The sequence below is a fragment of the Natator depressus genome, chromosome 8 (genome assembly GCF_965152275.1).
Source record: "Natator depressus isolate rNatDep1 chromosome 8, rNatDep2.hap1, whole genome shotgun sequence".
NCBI classification, from domain to species: domain Eukaryota; kingdom Metazoa; phylum Chordata; order Testudines; family Cheloniidae; genus Natator; species Natator depressus.
The window spans coordinates 103,535,186-103,558,030 of NC_134241.1; the positions used below are offsets into that span (position 1 = coordinate 103,535,186).

Genomic DNA, 22,845 nt, shown 5'->3' on the forward strand with positions numbered 1-22,845 from the left:
GCCCGGCAGAGCCCCTAGAGGATTTAGGCGCCTGCCCCCGTTGGAGCGCCGAGCCTGCGCTGATGGCATGTTCCTGTCCGGCAGGTGTGCGGGCGCTGCTCAGCATCCTGCAGAACTGGTACACGCTCTTCACCCCCACGGAAGCCACCAGCATCGTGGCAGCCACGGTGATGTCCCACAACACCATCCTGCGGCTGAGCCTGGACTACCCGCAGCGCGAGGAGCTGGCCGGCTGCGCCCGCACCCTGGCCCTGCAGTGCGCCATGAAGGACCCCCAGAACTGCGCCCTCTCCGCCCTCACGCTGTGCGAGAAAGACCACATCGCCTTCGAGACGGCCTACCAGATCGTCATCGACGCCGCCGCCACCGGCATGACCTACTCGCAGCTCTTCACCATCGCCCGCTACATGGAGCACCGGGGCTACCCGCTGCGGGCCTTCAAACTGGCCTCGCTGGCCATGACTCACCTCAACCTGGCCTACAACCAGGACACCCACCCGGCCATCAACGACGTCCTGTGGGCCTGCGCACTGAGCCACTCCTTGGGCAAGAACGAGCTGGCGGCCATCATCCCCCTGGTGGTGAAGAGCGTGCACTGCGCCACGGTGCTGTCGGACATCCTGCGGCGCTGCACCATGACAGCCCCGGGCCTGGCCGGCATTCCCGGCCGCAGGAACTCTGGCAAACTGATGTCCACCGACAAGGCCCCCTTGCGCCAGCTGCTGGACGCCACGATAAGCGCTTACATCAACACCACCCACTCCCGGCTCACCCACATCAGCCCCCGGCACTACGGCGAGTTCATCGAGTTCCTCAGCAAAGCCAGGGAGACCTTCCTCCTGGCCCAGGACGGCCACCTCCAGTTCGCGCAGTTCATAGACAATCTCAAACAGATCTACAAAGGCAAGAAAAAACTGATGATGCTGGTGCGGGAGCGGTTTGGGTGAGCTCCCGCCGGCGCGGGCAGGGTTGGGCGGGGCACTACACGCAAAAGAAAGGAAAATCTAACGGCAGTTGGCAAACCAGAGGGGTTTTGTTCTTTTGTTGGATTTAACCGTTTCACGTCCTGTGAGGATTCCAACGTTCTTCGGGCACATCAAACCAAAAGACAAGCATGGGAAGAACAATTTACTCAGCATCCTACTCTCCTGAGCGTATAACCATTTAATACCAAAAGCTAACCTGGAAATCTAATACCTCTTTCCTGAAGGAAGCGTTCGCCGGCTGGTCCCACGGTTGCCAAGCGTAAAGGAAAAAGGAAAGAATAAAAATGGAAAGCAAAAGAGAAGCGCAACACTAAACCTCATGCGTCCCCAAAAGCGATGGCTTTGCAGCGCCGCACGCACCCTGCGGAGACGTGAAACTCCTCTTCTCCATTCGTGAAGATCTGTAAAGAAAACGAGAGTAACTGTTCTCAGGGATTGCTTACTAAAAGTAACAAAAACAAAAAAAGCATTTATGATACTGTAAATACTATAGTATATGTGTCAATTATTAAATTGTAAAGTTATAATTATTTATAATTATTCTGTCTTTTATTTGGGGGATACTTGAAATTGTCATGGGCTGGGACTTTTTTTTATTTTTAATTAAAAAGAGGAGGAGGAGACACGTGACCATTTCTCAGGTTTCGCCGGCATCGCTGGTGCTGTCGGCACGTGAAGAGGGGTGGGAGGGAGGCAACCGGCAAATCGAAATGAATCCAGAATCTCTGCAGAACCACAATGAGGTTGCGGCCCTGGGGGAGACGGCACCTAGGCAGGCTGGATTAACGGCAGGGCGGACGGCAGATCGGTGCGTCTGGACAGTCAAAGGACGGACCTGGGCGGACGCTGATGGGCGTTACGGGAACCCTGCCCCTTGTAAGTTCTGCAAACGGTTGGTCAAGGATTGAATACCAAACACAAAGAACGGAGCCATTGGGCTGGAAGCCGTTGTGCCCAGAGTGTACATATCTCTATTTTTGGCCTTCTCTATGTGTGGGCGTGTGAGGAGTGGATGTCTGGGTGCATGGAGGTGTGCGTGGTGGGGGGCTGACTGCCTTTTCTGCACTGGGGGGCAGGAACAGGAACACGAACACGACTTCTTTGGTTACTTTTGTCCTTTCATTTCCTCTCCATTTCCAAGCCTTTGTCGCTCCAGCTAATGCGGACACCCAACGGCCGAAGGTGTCTTGTCATGTTTCCCGATTTGTGTCACTCCATCTCCTGCTGCTGCTGCTTAGTGATCCGGGCTAGATTCAAACCTGCTGTGGGGCAGGGACGGTCTTCCTTATTCCAGGTGTCTTTGTGTTCCCCTGGTCCAGTGTGTCTTAGTTTTAAAAGGGTCGGGAGGGCTGGGGCCAGTGGGGAAGGTGACTTGTAGCTAGAGAATGTGGACTGATGATCTACTGTCTGATTTTATTTTGGAAAGAGATTTGTGTCTGCGCTGTGGACCGGAAAACCAGGTGTACTCAGTATTTGTTGCCACAAAAGTATCATTCTTCAGCCTGTTTCTCTTTTTTGTCTTGACCTAATGTTTAATAATAAAAGGAAAAAAAAAGCTAATACTGTTTATGTATCACTCCTACCCTTTTATATAAACTGTGTTGGAATTTCGGTGCTGTTGTTTATTTTCACAATGAATAAATTGGGAGGGTGGGAAACCCCCAAATCGAAGTCAGTTGGTATTTGGGCTAACAGGGCACGAATTGGAGGGGCGTTGGCGCTGCGTGAGAATGCCTGGCCTGGGAAATGGGTCTGAGTCGCTGTGCTCTGTGCGGGACGTGTCTGGGCGGTGCCTACGAGATCTACCTCCGAGCGTTGCAGAAGTGGCTTGGAGCGAGAGGCAGAGGCTAGCAAGCCCTCTGGGGCGGGGTCTCCAGGCGGCTCAGCGTTGGCCGAGCTGTGTGCCCGTGGACGTGGTGGTCAGTAGGAGCAGAGTCAGGCCAATGTGGGTGCTTTGGAGACTCCCCCATCCCCAGGCCTAATCCTGCAACTGGCTTTGGAGATGCTCAGGGCTCCGTGTGCAGAGCCAGCTGCAGGACAGGAGCCCGTGTCCTTGCTTCAGCTGGGGCCCGAACGTGAGCTACCAGGCATCTCCAGTGTGCCCGTCACTTGGAGTGTCTAGGCCCATGAGCTCAACAATTCTCTCCTGGCTTTGCTGAGAATGGGCATTTGCCTCTGTCTCTTGCAGGCCTGGCCGCCCAGGCCCGAGGTGTGCAGGGCCCCCTTCCTCAGAGTCCCTTGCAGGACGGGGCCCGGGGCCCAGCGTCCGCTACCCTGATCACAGAGTGAAGGAGCACGAAGAACTCCTCTCCCGCCTTAGTGCAGAGCCATGCCCAGCAGAACCTGCTTTGGGGAGCCCTGGACGGCTGCTCCGGCTCTGCCTTCACGTGCCTCGCGGGGGAGCATCCGTTCGTGTCCCCAAAAGCCCCCTGCCTTGGCGGCTGCCTCGGGCTTTGCAAGGACTCGTTGATCCTGGGGCTGCAATGCTGCTCTTGGGGGTTCCCGAGAGAGTCTCAGAGGGAAGTGCCTGCTGGGTAACAGGCCCGGGCCGGTGGGCACTGAGCAGGTGCAGTTGGGTCCTGCAGCGCTGGGTGAGGCAGCTGGGCTGGTTCCTTGGAGGATGCCCTCGACGGTGCTGGTTCCACACACGGGGGGGCGTTGGCCATTGTTTGCCCCGTGGCTTTTCCAGGGAGCGGAATGGCCAGATGGAAACCCTGGAATAGGCTTTGGAAAGATCTAATGATGGTAGGGCCTGATCCAGGGTCCTAGTCACAACCCACCTGGGGGACCCCCGGCCAGGGCCCATCACTCTGGCCACACCTCTTCGCGAGGTGGCAGGGGCCAGTTGCTCGCAAGCAGTGTCCTGGGCCCCTCTCCATTTCGGGAGGACTCAGTCTCCACCCCTCCTCCTGTGTGCTGCGGGGGTCCTCCTGGCACCACCCCAGCCGAGCCATGATGGGGGGCTCTGAGATCCCTGCTAGGCTGGTGGTGGTGAGGGCTCCCCAGCACAGAAAGTTTCAAGGTTAACATCACAGTAAGGCGCATAGGGCAGCCCCCCGTCCCCGTCCCTCATGCCAGGTCTCAGGCTCCCTGCAGACTTGGGCACGTCCCTGCGTCCGTTACACTCCGGGCGGTCGTCCCATCCCCCCCCCACCCCCCCATGCCAGGTCTCAGGCTCCCTGCAGACTCGGGCACGTCCCTGCGTCCGTTACACTCCGGGCGGTCGTCCCGTCCCCCCCCCATGCCAGGTCTCAGGCTCCCTGCAGACTCGGGCACGTCCCTGCGTCCGTTACACTCCGGGCGGTCGTCCTGTCCCCCCCATGCCAGGTCTCAGGCTCCCTGCAGACTCGGGCACGTCCCTGCGTCCATTACACTCCGGGCGGTCGTCCCGTTCCCCCCCCATGCCAGGTCTCAGGCTCCCTGCAGACTCGGGCACGTCCCTGCGTCCGTTACACTCCGGGCGGTTGTCCCGTCCCCCCCCATGCCAGGTCTCAGGCTCCCTGCAGACTTGGGCACGTCCCTGTGTCCGTTACACTCCGGGTGGTCGTCCCGTCCCCCCCCATGCCAGGTCTCAGGCTCCCTGCAGACTCGGGCACGTCCCTGCGTCCGTTACACTCACATTTTGAAGGGTTTGGTCAGACCCAGAACAATTTGCGCCTTCACTTTTGGTTTCAGACAAATAAAGGCCGATTGTGTCGTCGTTGCCTGACTCTGGGACCCAAGACCTGGGTCTCTCCTGTGCCTGAATCGGGCTCTGAGCTACGTTAGGACGGTGACATCTCTGAACTCTGACCTAACCCAATAGAGTAATTACTGGGAGTCATATTGCTAAGGGGGGGTGGGGGGTTGCAGATGTTTCCAGCCCCCGGCCCGGGGCTCAAAGCATCGCTGAATTCCCCAGCGGTAACTGGTGTGGTGTCAGTACCCGCATCTCGTGTCTCCAGCGGGTCAGGGCCCCGAGCAGCGTTCTGGAATCTTGCTCTTTATCCAGCCCGGTCCGTGTCTGGCCCCTGCGCTGGAGTATCGAGCACCTCCCCACTAGCCATTGATTTATTTTACACCCTGCCTGGGGGGGGCTGTGAAGTGCCATTATCCCCACTTCACCCCTGGGGAGCTGAGGCCCACAGAGACTGGCCCTGATTCAGCAAAGCGCTTGCTTTGGGCCCGAGGGACATGCTCCCGGGCTTTGCTGCATCGGGGCCAAAGCCATGTGCCCACGGTCAGGCGACGGGTGTGGCGAGCTGGGTGCGGGGCCGGGCTAGGCTCAATGCACCCGGCCTTTCTCCCCCAGCCCGGGAGGCTGGGAAGTGGTTTTTCTCGGTTCCCCCAGGAGCCAGAGGAGCCTCTGCCCCTGCGCTGGCTGCGGGGCCCTGCTCAGGCAGCTGCGTTTGGATCCGGCCCTGTTTGTCATTCTGATCGTTTCTTTACGAGCTCCCCAAATATTTCCTGCCACTTGGCCTGAGTCGGGCCAGTCCCTGGAGCTCAGCAGCCCACAACAGCCTCCCTCAGGACTGGCCAGGGGGAGCCTGGTCCGAGCCAGGCACTGCCGCAATCACCACCCTGAGTGGCAGGGGGAGACACCCTGGCCTCCCCTCCCCTCCTGGCCACCAGCTCGGCAGCCTGCTCTGCTGGGCTCCCCAGCGCGAGGAGCCGGGAAGGGCCGGTTGGCTCCCAGGGAGCCGGAGGAGCGGGTCCCACTCCTGGGCAGGGTGGGGGGGACACAGAAGGAAGATGCCCTGTCTGCGCCGCGGCCCTGGGGCACCCGCCCTCTCCTCTCCGGGCAATCTCTCCCCTCGAGCAGCAGCCCCGCCCTGACGCCAACCACCCGCTCTGCTCATGGGGGCCGAGGCTCTTAATCCTAGACCAGGTGCAAGCCCTGCCCCGGCCCTCAGCCAGCTCAGCAGGTGGGAGACCAGGGGTGCTGGGGGCGGGGGTGAAAGTCACTTAAAGGACTTACTGGTACTCGACCGGAAGAGGCGGGGCCTTTAAATACCCGGGCCCTTTATAGCAAGCGTTAAAGGCCTCAGGGCTGCAGCTGGGAGCCCCGGGGCGATTTGAAGGGCCCCAGGCTCTGGCCGCTGCTACCGCAGTGACGCCTCCGCAGCGGCTGGAGCCCCGGGCCCTTTAAGGCGCGGCCAGAGCCCCGGGGTAACGGCGGCAGGGCTCCAGCCACGCTTTAAAAGGCCCGGGGCTCCGGCTGCTGCGCGGAGCCCGGGGCCCTCTCAAGCGCCAGCCTGGGGAAGCCGGTCCGCTCTGGCCCGGCGTACTGGCTCTTGCCGGTACCGGACCGGCTGGCTTTCACCTCTGGCTGGGGGAAGCAGCAGGCGCCAGGATCCAGCCCATCCCAGCGTCTCCGTGGGGCTTCCGGCGCAGCCCGCTGGAGAAGCAGATTTCAGCCGCCTCGAGCGTGACCCACCGCTGGCTGGACTCCAATCCGCTGAGAGGCCCGTGCTGTGGCAACGCTCCCCGCCCTGGAGCCGGAGGGGCCTCTCGTGGGGCCTGGCCCTTGCCCCACTGGGCCCAGCGCGCCTGCCCTGCCAACTAGCGCCTGGCAAGGCGAGCCTGGGAGACAGGAGCCATCCACCGGGACAGGGCGGCTCTCGAACCAAGCCGGCCTTCGGGCCACCTCCCTGCGCCCAGAGCAGGGATCCTGCGCGAGGGGCTCTGGCCGGCCGGCCAGCCCGCCTGCAGCAGAAGAGGAAACTCGCCGGACAGGAAGGAATCAGGGGAGAATATTCCTGTTTCTGGAGCTGCTGCCCTGGAATGGGGTGAGGAAGGCTGGGACTGAAGCCGGAGCCCAGGGCTAGCAGGGACTGCAGGTCGGGATTAAGGGGCACCGGTGGAGCTGGGGGTGGGGGCAGCCCAGGGTTAGGGTAGCAGGGGCTGCGGGTTGGGAGTGAGGGGCACCGCCAGGGCTGGGCTCGAGGGGGCTGCAGGTCAGGATTGAGGGGCGCTAGCAGAGCTGGGGATGGGGGGAGCCCAGGGCTGTGCATCGGGGGGGAGGGCTGGGATTGAGGGACACTGGCAGAGGGCTGGGCAAGCCGGGGCGATGCGGCGGAGAACTGGGGGTAGGAGAGTGCGGTGTCGGCCCTGCTCCGTGCCCCCTGGATTCCCGCTCTCCTGGCAGGGGCTGGGGCTTCCCGAGGCCAGCAGCAGCCAGAACCACGAGTGGCTCTGCTGTGCAGCATGGTCCCTGCGTGGGGGGGGGGCCCAGTCAGCACCCTGGAGCCAAGCGGACGTCTCTGCTGGGGGTGGAGGGTGGGTCACTGGGCCTGGCCGCCCTGGCTCTGAACAGCCACCAGTCAGAGCACAGGTCCCTCTGGACAGGGCTGGGCTCTGTGGCATGGGGCACAGGGGTTTGAAACGCTCCTGGGGCAGGAGATCCCCATCCTTGTGAACAGACCAGGGCCCCACACCTGCCCCAAACAGGGCAGCAGGGGTGGGGGCTGTTGGTTCTGACCCAGCTGGCTGGAGCCATGTGGCTTGTGGAGAGGAGCTTGGAGGTTCAGGCCGGATTCGCTCCCAGGCCAGCACTGGGGGCTGAGTAACTTTCCAAGTCAATCCGTTAGCTCCCTGGCCGCGGGTCTCCCTGTGGGCAGCACCCCGGGCCTCGGTCTCCTGGCGATAGTCAGGGCTGGGCTTGGTGAGGCCCAGAACCATCCAGGGGGAACGGACCCAGAGGCTAACTCCTTTCCGCCCCACCTGAAGCGCTGGGTCTGGCTAGGCTGTGGGCAGAGCCCCTGTCCTGGAGGGTGTCTGCTGGGGAGCCGAAAGCCCTGCCTGGTGCTCATCGGTGCCATATCATCTGGGCACTCACCCTTCGCTGCTGGCAGCCCCAGCGCCCGGGCCTGCTAGCGGGGGCTGGGATGGGACCCAGAACTGAACGCCTCAAGTGCAGGCCTTGGGTCAATGCAGCCTCTAGGCACCGTCCTTGAGCTGGGGGACACCAGAGCCCCCACACCGGCCCCCTCCCACGAGCCGCCTGGCCCTGCCCTGCTGCTGTCAGGGCTTCGGTGGGAGCCGTCCCTGGATAACGCAGGTGGCAGGCCAGTCCTGAGTAAGCGCCTGGTGCGGGGAGCAGGGCACAGCCCTGGCAGCGATGGATGAGCTGCCAGGATTTACCAGGCAGTGCTGGCACCTGGAGAGGGGATTAAATCTGTGCCACTCCCCCGTCGGCCCCATCTCGCTTCCCAAGGTCCCACCCCCTGGCAAAGCCTTGGGCTCCCAGCAGTGCTACCGGCTGAGCAGAGGCAGCCGGGCCTAGGGGCCGCAGCGCACAGCCCTTCGCTGGCACTGATCTGCGGTGCGACCCCTGCCTCAGTTTCCCTGTCTGTCAAACAGCCTGTGCTGCCTCAATAGGGGCTGCGGTGGCTAAATAAATTCATTCACCTTTGCCCCCCGCTTGCAGCTTCCGTCAGGAATCCCCCAACGCTAACGGAAGTATCTGGCCAGCTGTCTGCCCCCTCCGGTCACCCAGTTAGCTCATCGCCCAATTAATCCTCCCACGGGCTGGGGGAGAGAGGTCAGCGCTGTTATTCCCATATGGCAGGGGAAACGGAGGCAGGGAGCGGGCAGGGCTGTAACCCGGGCAAGGGTTTGCGTGGGGTGAAGGCTGTTTGTTATTCCAGCAGGAATGACTGCGCCTGGTGCCCCTGCCTGGCTGGAGCAATGAGGGCTAGGCTGGCATCTCGGTCTCGGTTGGGGTCTGGGCCTTGATCTTGGTAGGGGCTGGGCAGTACTGGCACGATGCCCCCCTTCTCAGTCTCCACTGCAGTCTCTGGACATGACTCTAAAGCTGAGGGGGTGCCCCCCTTGGGGACGAAGGCACAAGGGGAGATGGTCCCTTAGCAGGGTGTGGAGGGCTGGTCCCCTCCTTGCCCGCTGGGAGCTGGCTTGCGGGAGCCATGCCAGCCCTGGTCCATGCCCTGCTCGGTTCTCTTTAAAGGGCCCCGTGCTTGTTTCTGGGCACCGTCGAAGTGTGCCCTGACCTGCGGGCCTCAGAAGCAGACGACTCTGGGGCCATGCGGCAGCCGGACCCCTCCCGCTCTTGGGGGCACGCTCTGCACTCGGCTCCCGCAGACAGCCGAGCCTGGCAGTTCCCCCAAGCACTGCAGCTGTGCGTGGTGGGGAGCAGGGCGCGGTACCCTGCAGGGGTGGCTGAGAGCTCGGGCCCCGCCTTCAGGCCAGACACCTCAGGGAGCGAGCGCAGAACTGGCCGAGCGTCACTGGTTGGAGACGGGCACCTTAGGGAGGGGATTATGCTGGGGGGGGGGCAAGGCACCAGCTGGCAAAGGGGCTTGGGGCTCAGCCTCCCCTGAGCTGGGTTTAGGGAACGAGCTCAGGGCTTCAGGGACAAGGGGGAGCTGTGGCAGGGCCCCAGGGGAGGCTGTGCCAGACGGGCAGCCTCAGGAAAGGTGCCCCAGGAGGCCAGGCTGAGCATGTTGGCGGGGAGGTAGCCAACAGGCCCCGACTGGAAACCCCAGGAGAGGCGGGTGTAGCCCAAGGGAAGGGCTGTGGGCTGCTGGGGACAGTCTGGGGGTGGGGCAGGGGGGTCAGGGCGGCTCCTGGCCTTGGCTAGAGCACCTAACTGCGCTGGAGAACCCTGCTACTCTGGGGGTAGGCTGGGGTACGACTAGCGAAACCCACAGGCCCGAGGTCAGGGGCTGGAGGCGGGGGCTGGGACCCCTCCGGGCCCCAGCCAGGCACATTTCCCAGGCGGCCTCGGGCCATGTGACCCCATCAGCCCTTTGTGCTGAGCAGGGGGAGTCCTGGCCAGCCCTGGATCGGAGAGCCAGGAAAGGCCCTTCCCCCTCGGGCGGGAGGGGGGGTCCCCTGGCAGAGCCACGTAGCAGCATCCTGGCTCCCCAGGCGGCTCCCACCTCCCACAGCCGGCCCGGGGCGATGGGACCGGCTGTGCCGCTGCCCATGCCAGGCTCCGCAGAGCTGTCACATGGATCATCTGTGCCGGGGGGCTGGGCTCCCATCACAGGTGGACACAGGTCCCACCAGCGGGGAGCAGGCACATAGCCCCGGGTCTCCCCAGCCCAGGCAGTGCCCTACCCGCTGGGGCAGCCTCCCCCCAAGCTGCTGCCGGACTCCTCCCCCAGGAAGCAGGGCAGGCGCGTTGGGAATTTGGCATGGTGATGCGAGCCCAGTGCGCCAGCTTCAGCCTGAGTGCGAGAGGGCACCGCTCCGGCTGAGGCTGGCTGGCGCGTCTGGTGGCGGCCCCCGGCCGGGTCCCCCCCCACACCAGACTGTGCTGGGAAACGAGGAGCTTTAATTCAGTGCCCAGGCCAGCCCGGCTGAGACCCCCACGCCCAGACAGCAGAGCCGCCGGCCACGCCCCTGCTCTGTCGCTCGCTGGGCTGGCGCCGTGCAGTCCTCTCGCCGGCAGGGTCCCGGGCGGGCTCAGTCGGGCGTGCTGAGGTGGCGGGAGTGCGTGTGCACGGCTTCCACGAACGCGCCCACGTGCTCGGGGCTCATGTCGGGGTACAGGCCGTGGCCCAGGTTGGCGATGTAGCGCTGGGTCCCGAACCCCTCCAGCATCCTCTTCACCAGCTCCCCGATCTTCTCCTGCCAACCCAGGACACCCACCGTGAGCCCGGTGCCCAGGGTGCTCACCCACCAGCAGCCCGGGCCCCAGTCCCCTCACCAAGGCCTGTTACTCTGCACCGGAGCTGGGGCCCTGGGGTGGGGTGATCAAATCCAGCTGCCTTCCCATGCCAGACACCTGGGCAGAGGCTCCCCCTTCTGTTGGGCTCAGCCCCGGAAGCCCGGGTGACTCTCACAAGCACTTGGCTCTCACTCCCCTTCCCCAAGTGCCTGGGAGTTGGGCACTGGCTCCATTGTGCATCTGGGGAAACTGAGGCAGAGGACGTGCTTTGCCCCAAAGGGAGGTGGTGTCGGTGCTGGGATTAGAACCCAGGGTTGCCAGCTCCTGGCCGGCCTCCCCCTTACCTTGGGTGCGTACAGGGCGCAGGGATCCAGGTTCCCTTGGAGGGTAACGTGGTGACCTGTCCGCTCTCTGGAACAGGAAGGAAGTGGGTAAGTCACTGCACCTGGCTCAGAGATGGCGCCACTTCCCTGCCCGCCCCAGCCCAGGCCTGCCCGTGCCCCGGAGGGGTCCGGCCCCTGCTGGGCCACAGGTCTTCCAAAGCACCAGCTATTTCCCCGGCTGGTACCCTGGTGGCGGGGCTCATAGATCGGGTCCCTAGCGACCAGGGCTGGCACAACACCGCCTCTCCAGCTAGCTGATGTGCTTGGCACAGGCCCTTCTCAGGGGCTGGCCCCCAGCAGCAAAGCCCCCGGGAGCTCGGGGACGGCTGGGACGCAGCCCCTGGGTGGAAATGCCTCTCCTCTCCCTGCACAGCCACAGCACAGCCTGCTCCAGCCCAGCTCCCCGTCTCAGGGGAGCCAGGCGGTGGCAGAGCCAGGGTCGCCTCGGAGCGGACGGTGTCCCAGCCCCTGGGGGTGTCCCTAGGGCCTTGGCGTCATGCCCAGGGCAGCTGGGCTGCAGGACCGAGGGCCGCTGGGCTGCAGGACCAAGGGCCGCAGATGCTACCTGGCCCCGGGAGGCAAGGAGTTGCCCTCCGGCTCCCAGCCCGCTGCCAGCTCCAGGCCTGGCTGAGCCTGTGCCCCCTGGCTGTCGCCCAGCGGGCGGGTCTCTTACCGAGCCGCCTGGGGCTGGATGGTCCAATCCAGGCCGATCACCTCGTAGCCAGCCTGGGCCAGCTCCTCCAGCGCGTAGTGCGCGTCCTTGGCGAAGACGATCTGCGAGGGGGAGAGACGCGGGGGAAGGGCTCAGCTGCCTGGCTCTGCCCTGAGCCGTGTGCAATGGGATGCGGCGCCAGCCTCTGCCCACCAGCGGCCGTGGCAGAGCGGGAGCTCCCCTGCCCTACGCCGTCCTGGGGCCTGTGACCCGGAGTCCCTTCCACACATTCACCACAGCCCTCAGGGAGAGCGGTGCTGCCATTCCCCTGGGGAAACTGAGGCACACCAGAGAAACAGTCTGGTCCATGGAGCCAGCCAGTGCCGTCTCCAGGGCATCCCCTCTGGCTGGTCAGCTCACGCCAGCTCAGCCCTCTGCCTTTGGCCGCCGCGGCTGCTTCCTCCGGCGCGTGCCGTCAGGCTGGGACCTTTGCACTGGTGCCGACGTCCTGGGGCACCTTTCCAGGAGCAGGGTGGCTGTGGGGCTAGCGAACAGGGCACGTGATGCGCTGATTGTCCTGGTGTCACCTGGGGGCAGGGTGGTGTCCGGAGCCCCGGGCACACGCACTGTCCTGCTGGCCTGCTCAGAGGGGTGCCCCTGCTGGGATGTAAACACTCCCCCTTTCCCAGGGCCAGCTCCCGCTGGCCGGGGCAGACTGCTGCTCTCCCTGGCCCAGGTCCCTGCTCTCCAGCCCAGCCGGCTTCTCCCAGCCACAGCCCTGCTCCCTCCTGGGAAGGACTTTGCGGGCAACGGTGGAGCCCTCGTGGCCTTTCCCCTCCCTACTCCCTGAGCCTACTGGGCATCGGGATCCTCGCAGGCACCTGCCCTCACACACTGGGGCCGCCCCTGTGACACTCTCAGCAGCGAGGGGGGCTGCGGGAAGCTGTCGGGTCGTGAGGCGTCTCCCCAGCACACTGCCCCACAGCTGGCCCCGGAGGGCCTGGGAGTCCGTCAGAGCGGCGGGCAGGCAGGCCACTTCCCCTTGGGGCTGGAGAGGCGCTGGCTGGCACGTGGGTGGCTGGATCTCAGCCAGATGGGCTCGGCTCACGCCCAGTGCCGCAGTGGGGCACCTGTGGGGCTCCAGGAAGCACAGGAGGCCGGGAGCTTGCCTTGCCGAGGGGCCGGGCTGTGTCCATTCCTCCCCCTCCCGCCGGCTCTGGCCCTGCGGCCTGGGTGCCCTGGAGCCCCATGGCAGCTCCACCAGCAGCAGCGGGCTGGGCACTCGCTACCTTGGCATGGTGCTTTGGCGGAGGGCTGCCCTGCGGAGGGCACGGCCTGTCTGCAGCAGGGCAGCGAGGAGACCTGGTGGCTGGGCTCAGGCCCCTCACCCACCCGCTGCTGCCCCACTGGCCGCATGGGGGAGTCTGGGTTTAACCCCTTCCTGCGCAGCCTGCAGCGCCAGCCGAGATGGGACTGGAGAGTCCCAGCGCTCCGGGGTCAGGCGTTCCCGGCCCTCCTCCACCCAGACCCCTCTCCAGGGTGGAAAAGCAGCAGCAGCCCCGCTGCCCTCCCCCACCCCCCACACCAATGAGGAGCCTCCCGGGCTGGGAGCTCTCCCTGAGCGTAGACCTGCTGTCGCTGGGGAACCTGCTCCGGGGACCCACCTGGCGGAGGGCACTCAAGGAGCAGAGCTCTGGCTGGCTCTCCCCCATCAAGGGGCGGGCCCAAAGGGAAGCCCCTCCCACTTGCCTCGGGCCCCAGCCCTGCTGCAGGCTGGGGCAGCTGGGGGCGAGGTTGCCCCAGAGCAGTGTCACTGAAACCCCCTCAGTGGCAGTGCCCAGCCAGGCCCAGCGCCCTCCTTACCATTGGCACCGGGGGCAGCGCTTCCGCCTGCAGCTTGTTCTTCACACGCTTGGCAATGTCCCGGATGTAAGGCAGGGCAAACTCCCGGAACTGCTCGGGGCCCAGGTGCCCGGCATGGGACTCAAACAGCTGGAGCGCCTTCCGGAGCCAAAGGGACATCAGGTTAGAGCCCCCGGCTCCCAGCGCCGCCAGCCCAGAATGGGTCCCCCATCTCCCAGTCCTCAGCACCCCTAGTCCAGAACGGGCCCCCATCTCCCAGTCCAGAATGGGCCCCTCCCCGCCCAAATCCACTGGTCTAAACCCCTAGTGGATACACAGCAGTAAGACCCCCCACCCCACGGCTGTGCACTTCCGGGTGAGGAGTGCCGCATGGCTCTGCCCCCCACGGTGCCGTGAACTTCAGTGACCCACTGCCAGGCTCCCCCGGTGACACCCCGTTGGCAGGTCTCGTTCCACGAGGCTGCCCGAGGGACCCCCAGCTCTCCCCGCCCCACCCACTGCCCTGTTCCCATGAGACCCCCCTCCCCCCGACCAAGGCGCACCTGAGCGCCGGCTGCCACCTGGCCCACCAGGTACTCCACGATGACATCCCGCAGCAGCTGCAGCAGGCGGTGGCTGGCCTCGGGGTGCCGGTACAGCCAGCACTTGGCCTTGGCCATGGTGTTGGAGCCGCCGCCTTCAATCATGTAGGACATGAGGGTCCACTGGGCGAGGAAGGAGAGTCGGCAAGGCACGAAGAGTGAGCAAGAGAGCGGGTCCCGCCCTGCCCCCCAAACACCCCGCCGGGGGCCTGGCTGGGCCTCTCCCTCACCGGGACAGCCAGTCGCCCCTAGCCCAAGGGCTGGCCTGAGATGGAGGAAGCACGGGGCTAGGCTGGAATGCACACGCCCTCACTCCCATCCCGGGGGACAGTGCAGAAACGGGGGTACCGGCTGGATCTGCCTCTGAGCCAACACCCCCCGCGCTAAAGGCAGGGTCATTTCCAGTCCAGCGTCCCCTTGTGCTCCCGGCCACCCAGGCAGGCTGATCAGCAGCTGCAGCCCTGGGAGCGTCCTCCAGAGAACACAGCGTGAACCCCCGCAGGGGCTCCGAGCGAGGCAGCCTGAGCCCAGTGGGACTGCGTGCCTGGCTTCCCAGAGCCGGGGTGGGGCGGTTCTTACCGGTGCCCCAGAGAAGCCAATCAGGGGCACTTTGCCCTCCAGGCTGTGCCGGGTCAGCGTGATGGCCTGGAAGACGTAGCCCAGCTCCTCCGACACGTCCACCTTCTGCCGCAGCTTCAGCAGGTCCTCCACCTCCATGAGGGGCTCCGGAAAAGTGGGCCCTTTGCCGGGCACCATCACCACCTCCATGCCCAGCGCCTTGGGGGACGAACACGGGACAGGTGAAGGAGCGGGCGCCCACCAGCCCCCAAGGGGATCCAGCCCCCCAACCCGGGGGCAGCAATGCAGACCTTTGCCTCCCTTACCTGGGGCACCACCAAGATGTCAGAGAAGATGATGGCAGCATCCAGAGGAAATCGCCTCAGCGGCTGCAGGGAACAGAGTCAGAGTCAGAGTCAGTGCCGGACACACATGGAGCTCAGCGGCCTTATGGCCAGATGGGACCATCGTGACCCTCTCGTCTGACCTGCTGCACATCGCAGGCTACAGAACCTCACCCACCCGCCCCTGTAACAGACCCTGATCCCTGACTGCGTCCTCAAATCAGGGTTTAAAGACCTCAAGTTACAAAGAATCCACTATTGACACTGGTTTAAACCTGCAAGTGACCCATGCCCCAGGCTGCAGAGGAAGGTGAAAAACCCCCAGGGTCTCTGCCAATCTGACCCCGGGGAAAATTCCTTCCCGACCCCAAATATGGTGATCAGTTGGACCCTGAGCATATGGACAAGACCCAGCAGCCAGACACCTGGGAAAGAATTCTCTGTAGTAACACAGAGCCCTTCCCATCTAGTGTCCCCTCTCCGGCCACTGGAGATATTTGCTGCTAGCAGTCGCAGATCGGCGACATGCCGTCGTAGGCAGTCCCACCACACCATCCCCTCCATACACGTATCCAGCTCAGTCTTGAAGCCAGTGAGGTTTTTTGCCCCCGCTGCTCCCCTGGGGAGGCTGCTCCAGAACGTCACTCCTCTGCTGATTAGAAACCTTCATCTCATTTCAAGTCTAAACTTGTTGATGGCCAGTTTATAGCCATTGGTTCTTGTGTCCACACTGGCGCTTATCTTAAATAACTCCTCTCCCTCCCTGGTGTTTGTCCCTCTGATGTATTTGTCGAGAGCAGTCATAGCTCCCCTCAGCCTGCGTTTGGTTGGGTTAAACAAGCCAAGCTCTTGGCGTCTCCTCTCAAGGTAGGTTTTTCCATTCCTCAGATCATCCTAGTAGCCCTGCTCTGCACCTGTTCCAGTTTGAATTCATCTGTCTTACACGTGGGACACCAGATCTGCACCCAGTATGCCAGGTGAGGTCTCACCTGTGCCTGGTTCAATGGGAGTAACACTGCCCTGTCTCTACTGGAAACACCTTGTCAAATGCACCCCAGCACTGCATCAGCCTTTTCACGACCACATCACATTGGTGGCTCATAGTCCTCCTGTGAATGACCATGGCTAGAAAGGGTTAAACAGCCTGCAAAATAAATAACCCTCAAAGGACATGTGGGGAGACAATGTTTGTGTTTTTGTGTATTTACATACTTATGAGTAGGGTCCACAATGTAATCCACAGTCCCTGTCTATGCTGTATTCTGATAATTCAGTGGTCAAAAGAAGATCCTAGCATTTAAATGAATTGTAAACACGGGATATCTCGGTATTCATCTCTTTGAAATACACTGTGAATGCTGGAGGAACAAGCAAATGGCCTTACGTTAATTCTATAGCTAAGTACCAGTGATGGACCTCCTCCTAAAGTCATCCTAATGACCTTTTGTTCCCTGAGGAACCCCAGCTTGTCAAAGAGGACATGAAATTGTATAAAAGATCCTTGGGTCCTGATTCTGTCATCTCAGATCTGCTTAGGCTTCATCGGGGGAAGTTTGAGTCGCAAGCCTGAGGTCCCAGTTATGCTGGTACCCCTTGAATATGATAGTTGGGCATCGGACTATGACCTATGAACTATTTCTGAAAGAACTCTCTGCAATACGAAGCTCACCATCTCTGCTATGAAGCTGCACCTAAGTGAATTGAACTCATGTCTGTCTGTCTATTGATCTTTTAACCTTACCGTCTCTCTTCTGCTTTTTAATACATTTTAGTTTAGTCAATAAGACTTGGCTGTAGCCTGTATCTGGGTAAGATCTGGAACATTCAATAACCTGGGCGGTGAGGTGTCCGATCCTTGGGGATTGGGAGAACCTTTTCTTTTATACGATGAAATAAGATTTACAGAACTTTTCATCATATTTGACATGGGTACCTGGATGGAGGCCTGAGGCTGGATCACTTTGAGGGAACTGTGTTGTTTGGACTTCTGAGTAACCAGTGAGGTAATAAAGAAGCTGTTTTATGCTGGCTTGGTGAATCTAAGTATTGGAATATCCACCAGCTTTATGGGGATTGTCTGCCCCATTCTTTGCAGTTCACCCTAATTGAGTGATCACAGCTGGCCCCCACTAGGACCCCGGTCACAGACCAATACACCCAGGTCTGTCTTCTCCTGCCACTTCCACCTGATACATCCCCAGCTTTTAGCAAAAATTCTCCTTGTCAGTCGCTAAGTTCCTGACCTTGCACTTTGCACTATTAAATTGTACCCCGTTTCAATGACTTGTTTTCAAGGTTGTCCAGATCTTCTTGCGCCGTCCAGCAGGCCCCAAGTTGCTGTCAGCCTGGGCCTGGCCCTGGCCCTGACGAGTTCAGAGGCTAAGGAAGAAGAGGAGGACTGCTGGCACTTTAGAGACTAACAAATTTATTTGAGCATAAGCTTTCGTGAGCTACAGCTCAGCATCCAATGAAGTGAGCTGTAGCTCACGAAAGCTTATGCTCAAATAAATTTGTTAGTCTCTAAGGTGCCACAAATCCTCCTTTTCTTTTTGCAAATACAGACTAACACGGCTGCTACTCTGAAACAAGGCTAAGGAAGGGCGCACATGGGCTCTCCATCAGGGAAACCAGGTCTGCAGCCTGGCAGGAGGGTGGGGGTCTGGTGCTTAGCCTCCCCAAGCTGTCACACATGTGTCTCAGCCCGGGGTGAGTAGGACGGCCCTGGGCAGGACGACGGCGCCTCCCTCTGGTGGCCTGAGGGGGGCACCCAATCGGTGCTGTGACAGCCTCCCGGGGGAGCTCGCAGGGCTTCTGCGGCAGTGAAGAAAAGCCCTTCCTGGGGAGAACATCAGCCCAGGCGCTGAGCAGCTGCTCACCTGCAGGGTCAGTTCGCAGCACATCTTCGGGCTTCGGCAGGTGGCGAAGAAGTCCTGGGCAGCTCGGGTCTCCCGGAACTCTGCAAGCAGATCAGCTGGGTGAGGCCCTGGGGAGGGCATCCCTGGGGGGCCCTGAGCCCCACCACGCCAAGAAGGCAAAGGGGAACATGGCACAGAGGTCCCAGCAGCACCCTCAGCTACCCTGGCCTCTGCCCAGTACTCTAAGGTGAGCCTCTTGCTCCATCTGCCACCCTGCTCCTGGAGCAATCCCCAACTCAGCTAGAGCCAGCCAGCAAGGGGGAGCGGGGACAGGCACCCCTGCTCCAAGTAGGAGAAGGGCCCTGCCCAGAGTGCTGGCCCGACCTGCCTGGACCCTGTGCCTTGGCCACTCACCTGGGAGGTATCGGCCAGCCTGCCTCATGCACCAGACTGGGGTGTACTCCGTCTCTTCCCCTCTCGCTGCTCGAAGGAACGTGTCATTCTTCAACGCAGGGAAGTCTTGGGGCCTAAAGCAAGGGGGGAAGTCAGGAGACCCAGCATCACCGAGAGCAATCCCCTAGGAGCAGGGTGGGGTCAGGAGACCGCTCCTCCACAGAGAGCTGCAGAGCCTGGCTACTCCCACCCCTAGGGCAAAGGGCAATCACAGGAGCTGGCCCTCCAACACACTGGAGTCTGAGGCGTTAGCTGCATGGGACCATGCTCCACATCGGGGCTGGGAACTGGTGCGTTTGCCCACCTCTGCCTCCATGCCTCAGTTTCCCCACCAGTAAAATGGGGCTGATATTTGCTGTAACAAGGCGGTCTGCCCTTTTAAGGCTCAGGGAGTAGCCCAGTAGGCAGGTGCTGGGAACGAGCAGACCTAGCTGAACAGCAGCTGCGATTGGGGCTGAGTCCCAGCTGGTGCTTATAAAGGAGGGACCCGGGCCCAGGAGGGAGCCTGGCAGCGCGCTTCCCTGGAGCTGCAGCAGGAGGTTGGGAGGGGGTGAGCCGGGCCTGTGGTCCCACCCCCCCCCGGCAGAGAAAGGACCTGCTGGAGGCCCCGCAGCCTAGGTGAGGAACAAGCCTGTTGCCTTGTCATTGTCCCATCATTCCTCTTTCTGGGTGGAGATTAGAGAAGCTGAGGCCAGCCCGGCAAGCGGTCCCCTAGCCCGCACTTGCCTTCCGCCTTGGGGGCAGTAGACATTTACTCAGCGCTTTGGGAACATGCAGATGCCAGGTATAACGTGCCAGCAGCCCTGCCTGGGGTGATGCAGGGCAGAGTCCCTGCACCTCCTCATTCTGCTGCTCTGGTGACAGCCCCTGCAGACCCCCTCCTCACACTGCATTACTCCCCTGGTGGGTTTGTGTGCAGCCCCCAGCCCGGCTCTTCCTTTCCAGGGGGCTGTCAGCCCCTTGCCCGCACTCCCACAGCCAGGAGGAGGCTGACACAGGCCACTCTGCACCCAGGGAAGGTTTCCTGTCTGCTCCCTGCTCATGCAAGCCCAAGCTCCGGGGGAGAGAGACAGAGTCCCTGACCCACAGGAGAGTCAGAGCCCTCCTCTGTCAGCCCTGGCTGCTGGCCCAGAGCCGGCTGCTGGTCCTGCTTCTCCAGGCTGCCAGGGGCTAGGCAGCAGCACCTCACTGGGACGACTGCTTCCTTGAGGGAGGGGAGCGCTCTGCGCTCCAGGGTTCGGGCTAGTCCCTCCCCACTGGCTAATGGCTGGGATGACAGCAGAGAGGAGGTTAACACCCTCCAACACGTTAAGGGGAGCGGTCCTGGCCGGGTGCGGCAGGGAAGGGAACTAGGCATTCCCCAGGCCGGGAAGGTCAGTGGTGTAGTATCCCAAGTGATGTAGGATCTGGCTTGTCTACTCATGCACGACAACGGGCTGGGACTTAGCAGTCCCTGCCTCTCACCCCCTAGAATCCCACTCCCTACCAACTCCAGATCTCCAAGTGCTCTACAACTATCCAGCAAGGAGAATCCTGTTACTGGTACGAGGAGGAAGTGGGCACAGAGCGATGGAGACCTGCCTGGATCTCCTGGGTTCCAGTCCCGTGTCTCACCCTCATGGCTCCCTGCGATACCTGCGGCAAAGCCAGGACGTCCCAACCACACAGTGACTGCTGAAGCAGGCAGGGACGCTCTGCGCTATCTCGCATGGGCCCCGACACTCCTCACATCTCACTGACTGGGGAAAGGTGCCCAAAACACCAGGGTCACTGCCCTACACATGGCCTGTAAGTGCCCCACAGAGCCTGGCAGGATTCAGTTGAAGGGCGTTGGTCACAGCATAGCTCCCTCCCCACAGGCTGCTGTAGCTGGTTTTCCTCCCAGGCCAGAAGGAGAACTCTGTGTGGCTTCCCTTTGATCCATTAAAGAGCCCCAAGGGCTGGTGGCTGCGGTAGGAATCTGCTGCCTTCTCTGGAGGCATTAAGCTGCTCTTGGGGGTGGTAACAGATAATCCCGGATGAAACGTTTTAACTGACTGAGAATGTGGTCGCATTTGCCATCACTGCCCCGCTCTGTTCTAGCTGCACGCTGTGCAGGACAAAGCCAGCAGGAGGTGGGAGCGGGGCTGCTGAGGCCACCTTCCTGTTCTCCCGGCTCCGCCTGCCCATCCATCACTTGCACAGACAATGTGCGGTTAGGGAGCACCACAAAGAGACAGCGCTGATTAAGTTATCAGAGGCAGCAGCTGCTCTGGGGAGATTCTGGGGACGGTGGACTCCACCGAGGGGCGTCTCTGATGTGGACTTAACTCCCACTCAGCTGGCGGTGAGGCTGTATCTCAGCTGTGCAGGCCTGGGAGTTGTTTAGGCCTAGGACAGTAGGGCTGTAATCCCCTATAGTCAGGGGAACAGAAGGGAAGCGTTTTCTATTGTCACCTGGCCAGCTACCAGAGACTGGCAGAAGGGGCAGACCTTGGCTTGGTGTCTCATCACGTGGGCTGAAGGCCCTTTTTTGCTACGGCTACTGGACCCAACCACACTCCATATGAACTATGCTGGAAGCAAGGCAGGGGCCAGCCATGTGGAAACTAGGCCCCCTGACTGGGTTGCACATGGAGCGAAGATAGGATCTCGCAAACCCAGCCCACGCAGCAGCGGGGGGGGGGGGGGGGGGCAGACCTGCATCACAATCTTGTAGTTAAAGTTCTGTCGGTGCTCCTGGGGAATCTGGGTTTCTGCGTTGGCTTCAGGTTTATACAGTGTATTTTTGAAAAAATACATCCGTGACTTATAGGGCACAGCGAGCTGGCTGGGCAAAGTCCAGACCAAGAAACTTGACTCCCTAAACCTACAACTGACGGTGGAAGCCTCAGTTCATCCAGGCAGAGTCTCCTAGGGGTTTGGGACCACCTAGCGGCTGCAGTCAGGATCAGGACTCCATTGTGCTAAGTGCGACCAGAGGACGCAGAGTAACTTTGCAAGTGTAACTGCCAATTTACAACCTAGTTAATGTTGAGTTGTGTAACTATAGCTACCGCACCTGTCCCCGAGTTCCCACTGCCAATAACTTTCTTCAGTCTAGGTGATTTTTCTCCTCTCTCTACGGCGGTGTGAAAGGTCTGCACAAGCAGGGGAAAACCAGCGCCATTAGCTATACAGAGAGTGCTGGCAAATCCAAAACCGAGGAGAGATTCTCTAGTAAAGCCAAAGGAACTTGAATGGAACCATATCCCATGGGAAGATACAGTACTGTCAAAATCAAAACACTTTGCAGAAATCGGGCAATTTTACCAGAATTTTACTTCAGGAAAGAACGGAAAGCAATTCCCCCGGTGTTGGCCACGGCATGTAGAAATGTTGATCATGGATTGTGTATTGCAACATGTAACATTTATCAACCAAAATAATTATTTTTTTCTGGAATTTATTTTCATTCTGACCAAATCTCACAATTCTTCTCAAACCAGAACTTCCATCCTTCAGGCAGCCCTGTTCTCTAGTCTTTCATTAATACTGATCAAGTGTTAGTTGCAACCACAGGCTTAACGAAACGCTTTAAAGGGCTGGTCCTTTAAAGTTTCCATATGGTCCCAAATGATCGTCCTGGCTTAGGGCAAGCCTACACCTAAACCACTGCATGAGCACGGCCGCCCGTGGTGGTGGTGATTTAATGAAGACGCTCTAAGCCGGCCGGAGAGAGCTCGCCGGCCGGTGTAGTTAATCCACCTCCAGGAGAGGCAGTCGCTATAGGGGCGGGAGCGGCTCTCCCGCCGACACGGGGCTGCAGACAGCGGGAATCACGCCCGGGTCACGGTCCCGAGGGCGGATTTTTCACACTCACATAGGGCCCTACCGCAGACAAGACAGACACAGCGGCGTTTACAGTCTCGCTGTCGTGGCGTGTTAGTCAAATTAACGCCTTGGTGAAGAGGCGACAGCCGAGGGGGAGGCGGTGTCCGCCCCACAGCCCCCCCACGCAACTGGCGCCGCTCAGGGCTGGGAAGAAACCGCCCCCCGAGCGACACTGACCCCGCGCCATGGCAGCGGGAGAGATTTATGCTCCCGGGGGAGCCCGTTCCCGGGGGGGCCGGCTGGGATCCCGGGGGGAGGGGACGGGCCCAGCCCAGGCCCCGGGGGCGCTGACCGGGTGGGGGGGGCGTTTAGCGGGGCCGGTAGTTACCCCCCCCCCGCCCGCGCGGAGCGAGTCGCGCTCTCCCAGACCCGTGACGGGCCCTCGCGTGCGGCGGCACCAGCCCCGCCCGCACCGGGGGACCCCTGACCCCGGCGCCGCGACTCACCGGAGCGGGCTGCTCCCCTCCATCCTCCTGCTCCCGCCGCCCGGGCTCCGCTGCCCCCTCCCCCCAGCGCGGAGTCACGCCCCCGCCAGGGGCCCGCGGCCGCCGCCATCTTGCTCAGGCCGCGCCCACAGCGGGGGCGGGGGGCGCCCTGGCTGCCCCGCCGGGTGCCTGAAAGACCCCGCCGCTGGCGGAGGGGTGCCCCTGGCCCTGCCTGCGCGCAACGGCTATCGACCGTAAAGCCCGGTGTAGCGGCGCACTC

At 61.7% G+C, this 22,845-nt stretch overlaps 2 protein-coding genes across 3 annotated transcripts in view; one reads left to right on the forward strand and one right to left on the reverse strand.

Annotated features, from left to right (window-relative positions):
• Positions 1-2,466, forward strand: part of ZSWIM5 (zinc finger SWIM-type containing 5) — a 146,247-nt gene extending 143,781 nt beyond the window's left edge. Inside the window, exon 14 of one of the 2 annotated variants that reach the window (XM_074961867.1) lies at positions 85-2,466. In XM_074961867.1, coding sequence (XP_074817968.1) covers positions 85-947 — 863 coding nt within the window. In that variant the 3' untranslated portion in view covers positions 948-2,466. The remainder of the gene's footprint in view (positions 1-84) is intronic. The other variant, XM_074961868.1, reaches the window with a different exon arrangement.
• Positions 2,467-10,253: 7,787 nt separating this feature from the next.
• Positions 10,254-22,724, reverse strand: UROD (uroporphyrinogen decarboxylase). The gene is made up of 10 exons (XM_074962328.1): positions 22,587-22,724; positions 18,250-18,362; positions 17,857-17,936; positions 14,963-15,025; positions 14,658-14,855; positions 14,040-14,201; positions 13,498-13,635; positions 11,656-11,756; positions 10,944-11,010; positions 10,254-10,559 (listed from the first exon to the last, which is right to left on the reverse strand). The coding sequence occupies exons 1-10, from the start codon at positions 22,607-22,609 to the stop codon at positions 10,395-10,397; spliced, it is 1,110 nt and encodes a 369-aa protein (XP_074818429.1). The 5' UTR covers positions 22,610-22,724; the 3' UTR covers positions 10,254-10,394.
• Positions 22,725-22,845: the final 121 nt, after the last annotated feature.